The 10,533-nt window shown below is 49.1% G+C and overlaps 1 protein-coding gene across 1 annotated transcript; it reads left to right on the plus strand.

Annotated features, from left to right (window-relative positions):
- The first annotated feature begins 651 nt into the window (after window positions 1-651).
- Window positions 652-10,331, plus strand: LOC119629049 (uncharacterized). The gene is made up of 5 exons (XM_062671241.1): window positions 652-657; window positions 706-2,125; window positions 2,386-3,892; window positions 4,424-4,560; window positions 10,192-10,331. Exons 1-5 carry the CDS (start codon window positions 652-654, stop codon window positions 10,329-10,331), a joined length of 3,210 nt encoding a protein of 1,069 aa, XP_062527225.1.
- The last annotated feature ends 202 nt before the right edge of the window (window positions 10,332-10,533 follow it).

Here is a 10,533-nt window from a genome sequence, read left to right on the forward strand (position 1 = left end):
ACTACAATTCCAATTAATTATAGTCGAATTTCGACTGCTGCGGGACCTCTAGTATAAGTAAACAGCTCTTTTATCGGCTCTAGTTCTTAGGTCATCAGCTATCGATGATATTTGTTAAAAATGTCTTTGCACTGACCCACGTCTCCGAGTAGTGAGTTGCTATTTGAAAAATAAAGAGCGATTCGTAAACTATTCATAAGAATGTCTTGCCACATTCACGTGGTTTTAAAAATGATTTTTCTGATTCTATGTACTATGACACTGGATCGGAAACGCGACCCACTGAGAAGATCCGGCGAGAAACTCAGTGGGCTGTGTCTATGGAGACTATAGATATATACAATAACGTGAACGCTGCCATCCACATCGAGACATTTTATTTTATTTTATTTGGAAGACAAACACTGTACTTAAGCTATATAAAAACTAACCTTACAACTAAACACCACTTAAATGTCTCCACATTTAAATAATTAAACGTTTGTGGCGTCGCATAGTCTAAAATTAAATAATTAACACAAAAATATTAATATTATTTTTTTATGCGTTCATAGTCTCGATTATACTGTATAATAGCTGCCCCACCCGTTAAGCCGTATAGTATGACACCCTACGTCCTATCTCCATTAAGTGCCGATTGGAAATCACAATATGCTGGTATACTGTAAAAAACTGAGATCTTAGAACTCATATCGCACTGTCAAGGAGGCCACGGAGGACCTTGTGGGCTACACCGCAGCCGAAGAGGCTAAGAGACTGCGAGCGGTCAACGTCAAGCAGGAGCAGGAGATCCTGCAACTGCGTAAGGAGCTCGATGAAGTTAGAAGGGAGTTGGCGAGGGTTTCGCAGGTGCTAGCGTTGCCCACATCGACTGCGACCCCGGCCCCGAACACCAAGGAGGAAGAGGAGGAGTTGCGCCTACAGCGCATTATGCGAGCTGTCGGCACTATGCTCGACGCTCGCTTTGAAGGGCTGGAGGCACGGCTTCTACCGGAGCCCCGAATGCGACCACCGCTAGCGGCGGACAAGCAGAGGAGCCGGGAAGAATCGTCTAATCCCCCTGTCGTCGTTGACGCTGCACCGGATGCGGCACCGTCATCAGTGCCACCGATGACATTGGCGAAAAAGAGGATGCGTGGCCCCAAGAGAAGTGTCACCGCGCAAGCGGCTTCATCCGAAACGCACACCTTCCTCCCGGCTCCAGCTTCCATGATCGAGAGCTGGTCAACGGTCACCCGTAGGGGTGCTCGACCGAGGGAGGAAGCAGTGAGGACGGTTCCAGCGGCAGCTATCGCTGAAGCGGAAAGGAAAGACCGGTCTTCTGTAAAGAGGAAAGAGAAGAAGCTGCGCCCTCCACGCACTCAGGCCGTTGTCCTCAAGCTGCAACCAGAGGCCGTGGAAAGAGGACTCACGTACCGCACTGTACTCGCCGAAGCGAGGGCCAAGGTTGATCCTGGGGCACTTGGAATACCCATCCAGCGCATCCGGTCTGCAGTGACTGGGTCTAAGGTGCTGGTAGTGGAAGGTGCAGACCAGAGCGCCAAGGCCGATCTCCTGGCCCAAAAGCTTCGTGAGGTTCTGCCCGCAGAAGGGGTCATAGTGACCAGGCCAGTAACGACTGCAGCCATCCGCATCAGCGGACTGGACGACTCCCTGATGCCGGAGGAACTTACCGCGGAGCTTGCCCGGATTGGCGAATGCGCTCCTGATGCGGTGAAGATCGGAGACATCAAGTATGGCCCAGGCGGGATGGGTCAAGTATTGGTCCGGTTGCCCGTCGTTGCCACGATGAAGGTTCTCGCCGTTCCAAAACTGAGGGTTGGTTGGAGCGTGCTCCGCGCTTGTTTGTTAGAGGCTAAGAAGCTACAGTGCTTCCGATGCCATGAGCTAGGGCACGTGAGCGCCCGATGTCCTTCGTCGGTCGACCGCAGCCGGGATTGTTATCGGTGTGGCCAGACCGGCCACGTAGCGGCCGGCTGCTCTCTTGCACCACACTGCGCTGTATGTACCGCTGCCGGCAGACCGGCGGACCATGTCTCCGGGAGCAAGGCTTGTGCCAAGTCCCCGAGACCGAGACTTAGAAGAGGAACTTCCGCTGCACTTGAAAATGCACGGAGGCAGCCCGGTACGGCTATGGAGACATCGAATGGCGTCCTGCTATGACAGGTGTCCTTCGATTCCTGCAGGGGAATCTCAACCATTGCGCCAGAGCTCAGGACCTTTTGTTCCAGAGCATGGCGGAGGGGTTGACCCATCTTGCGGTGGTCGCCGAGCCGTATCGGGTCCCTTCGAGCCCCGATTGGGCGGCCGATTTGGAGGGCCGAGTGGCAATCATCCGGCGTTGTTGTGTGGGTGCTCCGCCTACGTTTGCCGTTGTTGAAAGAGGTCGCGGCTTCGTTGCCGTCCTCTGGGCCGAGATATTCGTGTTGGGAGTGTACTTTTCCCCAAACAGGACGCTCGCCGAGTTTGAGGTTTTCCTCAGCGAGCTCAGCCGCGTCGTTGGAAGGTCGCACTTCCGACGGATTCTCGTTCTAGGTGACCTAAATGCCAAGTCATTGTCTTGGGGTTCCTCTAGGACGTGCCCCAGAGGTAGAGCGGTGGAGGAGTGGCTGGTCGGAAGCGGTCTCCTCATCCTCAATCGCGGTACGGAACTCACATGCGTGCGACGTTTGGGCGGATCCGTGGTGGACGTTACATTCGCCACGCCTGACGTCGCATATCGCGTACGCGGTTGGGCGGTGATGGTTGGCGAGGAGACCCTCTCCGACCACCGTTACATCCGATTCAGTGTCGCCGCGACCCCGGTCGGTTCTGTTCGGGGCTTTTCCTTGCCCATCAGTGGCAGCGCTAGGGGTCCTCGTTGGGCCCAGAAGCGCCTCAACATCGAGCGGTTGCGTGAGGCGGCCATAGTGCAGGCGTGGCGTCTTGACTCGCTTGGCGAGCCAGCAGACGTGTGCGAGGGGGTGGAGCGTCTGCGCGAGGCAATGTCACGGGTGTGTGACGCTGCTATGCCTCGCGTGAGAGCTCTCGCTCCTAAGCGCCAAGTTCATTGGTGGACCGAGGAGATCGCCAGCCAGCGCCGGCTATGCGATATTAGTCGTCGCACATACCAGCGATATCGACGACGAAGAACGCGCCGGGACCCCAACGAGGAGGACCGCCTGTACGAAGTGTACAGGACGGCGATAAGAACCCTGCGCTTGGCTATCGGGGAGGCGAAGGAGGCCGCCTGGAACGACCTACTGGCCTCGCTGGACCGTGACCCGTGGGGGCGGCCCTACAGGCTGGCGCGTAATGCGCTTCGCCGTTGGGCTCCTCCCGCAACCAGCACCCTGCCGCCGGAAACATTGCAGCGGGTAGTCGGGGGTCTGTTTCCCGATTTATCCGGGACGGCCTTCGTCCCCCCTGTGATGACAATGGCGCGGATTGCTGATAGCGAAGAGCTTGAGGACGTCTCCCAGGTGGAGTTCGATTTGGCTGTGCAGAGGATGCGGGCTAAGCGCACGGCACCCGGTCCCGATGGGATCTCGTCCCAAGCGTGGGCGCTCGCCTTGACAGGTGACGGCTTGGGGCCTGCCCTCCAAGGGCTATTCAGCAGGTGCCTCCGTGAGGGCAGGTTCCCAGAGCCATGGAAGACTGGTCGGCTTGTCCTTATTCCTAAGGAAGGCCGGCCACGTGACGAGCCAAGCGGGTACCGCCCAATCGTCGTGCTGGACGAGGCTGGTAAGCTCCTCGAGCGCATCGTCGCCAGTCGCCTCGTCCAGCACCTCGAAAGCGTTGGGCCTGACCTGGCTCCTAACCAATATGGTTTCCGGAGAGGTCGCTCCACCATGGACGCTGTCTTGCGCGTCCGCCACCTCTCCGATCGTGCGTGCTCCGAGGGGGGCGTGTTGTTGGCTGTGTCGATTGATATCGCCAACGCCTTCAACACGATCCCTTGGAGCACGATCGTGGAATCGCTCCGGTTTCACCGCGTCCCCCCTAGTCTCCGGACCCTGATAGAGGATTACCTCTCAGGGCGAAATGTAGTCTTCCCCGAGAGGAGGGGGTGGGGACAGAAAGCGGTGTCGTGCGGGGTCCCGCAGGGGTCGGTACTGGGACCACTCCTGTGGGACATCGGTTTCGACTGGGTCCTGCGCGGTGCTAGCCTGCGTGGCGTCGACGTAGTGTGCTATGCCGACGACACGCTGGTGACGGCCCGCGGAGCCGACTACAGAGCCGCAGCGATCCTTGCGACGGCGGCGGTCTCCATCGTCGTTAGTCGCATTCGGAGATTAGGTCTTGAGGTGGCCCTCCGCAAGTCCGAAGCGGTGTGCTTTCACCCAGTCCGGAGGGGACCTCCTCCGGGAGCGAATCTCATAGTCGGCGGAGTATCGATCGCTGTCCAGCCGAAGCTCAAATATTTGGGCCTTGTGCTGGACAGTCGATGGCGCTTCGACCACCACTTTGGTGAGTTAGTCCCGAAGCTGCTGGGGATGGCGGGCGCACTAGCCCGTCTTCTCCCCAACGTCGGTGGTTGCAGCGCCGGCGTCCGGCGTCTGTACCTGGGGGTCGTGCGCAGTATGGCTTTGTACGGCGCTCCGGTGTGGTCGCCCGCACTCTCTGCGCGCAATGCAGCTTTGCTGCTACGAGCGCAGCGGGTGCTCGCGGTGAGAGTCATCAGGGGGTACCGTACGATCTCCCGGGAGGTCGCCTGCGCCCTCGCCGGTTCCCTTCCTTGGGATCTCGAGGCTGAGGTAGCAGCTGCGGTATACCGGCGCAGAACACAGTCCCTGAGTCGGGGACGGACGCTCGGCCCGTCGGCTGTCGGTCGGTGGAGGCGTGCTGCGCGTCATCTGGCGTACGCCAAGTGGAGGGAGCGGTTGCTGGAGGAGCTTGGCCAAACTTCAGTCACTCGCCGACGCACCCTCGAGGCCCTGGTGCCCGTGCTGGAGGCATGGTCAGATAGACGACACGGCGTGCTCTCCTTCCACTTAACGCAGGTCCTCTCGGGGCATGGTTGCTTCGGGAGGTACCTGTGGAAGGTCTGCAGGAGAGAGCCACATCCGGGTTGCCACCAGTGCGGGCATCCGGACGATGACGCTCAGCATGCACTCGAAGCGTGCCCGCGTTGGGAGCGCTCGCGGCGAGACCTCATCGCGGTGCTGGGGAGAGACCTCTCCTTGCGGGCTGTCATCGCCCGCATGCTAGAGGACCAGAATTCTTGGGAGGCCATGACCAGGTTTTGCGACCTGGTCATGGCGTTCCGTGAGGCTGAGGAGCGCGAAAGGGAGTGGGATCCCTCTTCGGCTTCACAGCGAAGAAGGCGGAGTGGGCGGCACGGGCGCGAAGCTCCCGTTCATCTCCCGTAGGGGCTGTCGGGTGCCGGGTGCGGGGGTGCCCGGTACTCGGCTGTTGGTCCGGTGGTGAGGCGGCGCAAGGTGGCTCCTGTGCACCGCTCACGGTGTGTCTCCGAGACGACGTCCTGCGGGATTTTCCCGGGGATGGAGTGCCGTCCTATTAACAGGATGGGTACCGGCGACGGCGAGCCTTCGGCGCGCACTGTGCGGTACCGTGGGTTTCGTGGAGTCGGAGTGGTGGGGCTCGATGGGGTTTAGTCGGTAGTCGTTCTGCGGGGCAAGTGCTTCGCGCGCCTTTTTCAAGGCGTAGTCTCCTGTGAGAAATTGGGGGAGGTGAAGGACCTCGGCTCTTCTCTTCTCCCCTTCTTCCTCTCAGGAGGCGCCGGAGTCCGACATAACCCGGTCCGTTACCCCCCTCGACCGGGTATCCGTAAATGGATTCCCCAGCGTTAAAAAAAAAAAAAAAAAGGGTAGGTGGCGGCATTTTCGTTGTACATGTCTATGGACTCCGGTAACCACTTAACACCAGATGGGCCATGAGCTCGTCCAACCAGCTAATCAATAAATAAAATAATATAATACCTAAGGACGCGGCTGCCCATTCACCAGTGTATTGTCTAGCCGCCTATTACGACATCCCATAGATACAGCCCACTGAGTTTCTCGCCGGATCTTCTCAATGGGTTGCGTTTCCGATCCGGTGGTAGATTCTGTGAATCACTGCTCTTGCTAGGGCCAGTGTTAGCAACACTCCCGGTTTGAGCTCCGTGAGCTCACGTACACGCTAGGGTAACGCTAATTTATAGCCTCTCAAGGCTATCAGGAAAGGAAGGGAAAAAAATTACTACATAAACTGGAAAAGATGTGGTGGTGCTACTATACACACTGTGCATGTGCATATGTACACTACATAGTGTAGTCATACTACACAGTAAATACATAGCAACCACTAAAATAGGCTTTGGTACAAACAAAATTACTTTAACCGTTCTAGGTAGATGATTTTTTAAATAGCGAAACAACAAAAAATTCGATGTAATTACAAAAGAAAAAAAAAATGGAGAACATAATAATATGGTGTCTTGTAACTTTTAATTAAAGTAACACCGTGTGAACGCATTTAAATGTAAATTGGTACATACTCTTGATTTAATTTAACATGTAGTACTGTTCGCGCCGACGTTTGTGTATTTCAAAAAACTAATATTCAATAGACATATTTCATCGATATAAACCTCTTTGCGATTGCACTCCCGATCCTGCGGACAGAATGGAAAGCAGTCGACGTCGCCCAAAACACGTCATCTCGGATCCTCCCGATCCACTAACGGTGCTTCTAGGTACTTCAAGCACCGGTCACCGTTAGTAAATTAACTCCCAGACACAGCCCACTGAGTTTCTCGCCGGATCTTCTCAGTGGGTTGCGTTTCCGATCCTATGATAGATTCTGCGAAGCACGGCTCTTGCTAGGGTTCGTGTTAGCAACGTCATCAGGTTTGAGCCCCGTGAGTTCACCTACAAACGTTAGGGTTCCGCTGAAATAGCCTCTCAAGGCTCTCAGCTTAGGTAGGAAAAAAAAAAGCGATTGCACGAAGGCACGCACGCACGTCACAATAAAACAATTAATCAAAAATTCAGAGTTTAATTTTACATAAATTAAATTCCAAATGTCCATACGAGACAAGTACGATATACTTTTACTAGTATCATTACCGGGAAACGTTCAAAAACTATTAATTACCAATTTTTCTTTATCTGTTCTTTCCCTAGAAACTTTACAACAATTAAATTAATAATATTAATAAAATAAGTAAAGGGCAAATATTTAAAATCGGGGCTCGGTGTTATCGTCGACAATAATGGCATTAAGTATCTACTAATAATAAAAGTATGTACAGTAAAAGTTCCTTATTCGCGCTTCCTTCAATCCCATTTTCACTATTCGCAGATAAAAAAAATGCGACCTAATTCCCATATTCGCAGGTAAAGATTTATTTATTCATGGATCTAATTAGTACAGCGGTACGTAGATATTGATAAAAAGAATTACAATATGTAGGTATTGAACCGAATATCCTTTGTAAAAAGACAGTTTCATATTCACGGTTTCTGTATTTACGGCATATTTACGGAACCTCCTGTGAAAAAAGAGCTTTTATTGTAATACTACTTGTCAATTGACAGTTTTATTTCACGGAACAGTAGTATCCCTTCATTGTGACAGACATTATTCAAATTACAGATGCTAATATTATTTTTTTACTTAATAACTCTATATTTTTCTGTGATGTAAAGATATAGGTACTGTTGTTTATTGATATCATCTTAAAATACCGTCACGTACTGAGCTGGAATAATATGAAAGACGAAGTATTGATCAGTCTTTCTTAACTCGAAGGTATTAATGATTAATCCCGCACCTTTCTAACCGAGATAGACTCTGTTTGTTTTCAATTTATTGACATCTACTTTTGCCTTAAAATATGTTAACTCATATTCTTTATTTCAATAGTTGAAGTACGTAGGCGCTGTACCGAAACAAAAATGCATTGCAAATATTCTCGCTAAAAATAATCATTTTACTATAATACTTCAGAGAAATTGAAAAGTATAGTTAATACATGAAATGTCAAGAAAATACATCAATGCAGATTGTGCATTTAACAAATAAACTACTGTCAAATATATTGTGTATTTAACCGATCTAAGTGTAGCTGATATAAAAATTAGTTTTGTTGGCAATTACTTAGGTTGTAACCATAAAACTTGCGATGGAAAAATAATAAGTAAAGTTTGTGGCACTGCGTGTAATGTAACATATTTAGATGGGGCAGGATTTGTTATCGTTGTTTTCTTGATTAGGTAACTTGATTAAGTCGGGCGAGCATGCTGGTCACCGCATTGGTTTCATTGTCTCGAAGGCTTGACAACTACGCCTCTCTACGCTCCATGTTCCTGTCCTGTGAGACTGGTGTACTGTTCAGACACGCTACGTGTTTGTAGGTATGTATAGTTTTAGTTAGCGAAACAGTCTCAAACTGTAATGGCGTTCAAATCTGACATTCTCCGTTTATTTTCGGCATTAATTCATTCATAATAAGGCAATCAAGGCGAAAAGTAATGAAATTCAAATGAAAATGAACTACAAATTAAATTCTTGAAAATCTACAAAGAAAAAAGTCTCGGACGTTTTTTAGTAATAAAAATATTAAAGTTTGTGGCCAGTACGCAGGATTACTAGTATTATCTCCTCTCCTCCTTGCGTCGATGATCCTCAATTTTGAGAATCTACCACCGGATCGGAAACGCGACCCACTGAGAAGATCTGGCAAGAAACACAGAGGACTGTGTGTGTCTATGGGTTGATTCACTCTTCGAGCCTATAATCGCAAGTGACGGGTTCGGCGAGGACGGTAAAATCATCTGTTAAAAATATTTCTTTGCATACGAGCGTTGAAATACATGATTTTATTAATTCCCGAAGACATTATTCTCCATGATGTGCCTCCCTTTGCACTCTACCTGATCCAATATTTGAGGCCATATGAATATTAATTACAGTTTTGAACTTTAAATCTCTGTAAAGTTTTTATAAATGAGATCAGGCTTCGAAAAAGAAAGTCTTATCGACAATTTGTATCGATAGTAAAAAAGATTGTGTCAATAAATTAAGCGCCAGTAAGTCTGTCTCTATTGGATGCTCTAAAAATAGGCTAGGCACGGGCCAAACGGCGACAGGTTATTGCGCCAATTCCATCCCAAACTAAACTCACTCTAATTCGTACAATCGAATCTCAATTACGAATCAATTTGTGAAAATCGTTCAATTCGCTGAGGGATATCGGATTTTCATTAACAAAGAAGATTTAGTTTGCTACGAATAGGCGTTTTCTAATTAAACCAAGGTTTGGATTCTTTGATGTTGATTACATGGAAGATCGGTTAGATTCAAACAATGGTTTGGATTAGTGTTCATTAGCCAGGAGCTGTTGGAGCTCATATAGACCTAGCGATTCGACTGCGCTTATACTGTACTCGTCTTAATTGCGATTAAGAATCGTATGTCCTATTTCAATTAAGAGTTTTATTACTCAAAAAATAGGTTTTGCTTGCTCGTCGATTGTCGTTCGATTAATACCTGTTTTTTGCAATTGTACGAACAAGATTCTTTCGCACGATGTATTCGTGTGTGATAATCTAGGCTTTTTTGTGTTAATCAATTATACTTCCCTTTCACTTTAAGAGCCAAAAATATTAACCTATAGTTTATTTATAAATTCTAGTGGAATTCGCATAGCTATAAATTTTACTGTTTTTCTTTTTATTTAGAGGAATGAATGTAGTTTAAAATTTGGTGAGAATTGAAATTAAAACTGTTCAAAGCCGTAATGAAATTTATATATCGACGCTTGAAAGGCAAACGTGACTAAGCGATAATGAGTGAACTTTACAGTAGACTAATTTAAAGTTGAAATACCTGAAAAAAGTTCTTTTTTAACGAGTCTAGCTGTAGGATTGAAATGATTTTAATAGACCTAGAAATATTTTTTTTTTTGCGCATCGAATATGGTTATTGCCTATCATTTATGTACAAAGCAGTTATTGTCGCTTAGTCACGTTTGCCTTTCAAGCGTCGATATATTATTGATTTACGTAGATTGGTATATGCCGTCGCACTGACAATTGGTGGGGCACAAAAGTACTGGAGTGGAGACCTCGTATTGGAAGTCGTAACGTGGGCAGACAGCCAACCAGGTAGACCGATGACCTGGCCAAAGTGATTGGTAGAGACTGAATGAGAAAGGCAAGAGACCGAAGAGAATGTGGTGCACTCGAAAAGACCTACACTCAGCATTGGGTGGAGACGGGCTGAAGAAGAGATTGGTGAACGTGCTCATTGCCCGCCTGGTGATGAATGGTTCCTGGAGCCATAGAAATCACAAGTTGCTTCCCAACTTGACCCACGCGGTAGAAGACTCAATCGAATTGTAACATATAGTGGCTGCTCCAACCCTTCAAACCGAGACACTTGATTGTTAGTACCGATTGTTAACCGAGTAGTAGCAAACAATACTATTGCTAATCATTGTGTGTGTAGTATTCATACTTAGTGAGTTCTTTAATATACACTGTACATAGCTTGAAGGGGAAAAATTCATTGTTTTTAACCAAAAACAAAATCACAGCTCTTAAC

The sequence above is a fragment of the Bombyx mori genome, chromosome 1 (genome assembly GCF_030269925.1).
Source record: "Bombyx mori chromosome 1, ASM3026992v2".
NCBI classification, from domain to species: domain Eukaryota; kingdom Metazoa; phylum Arthropoda; class Insecta; order Lepidoptera; family Bombycidae; genus Bombyx; species Bombyx mori.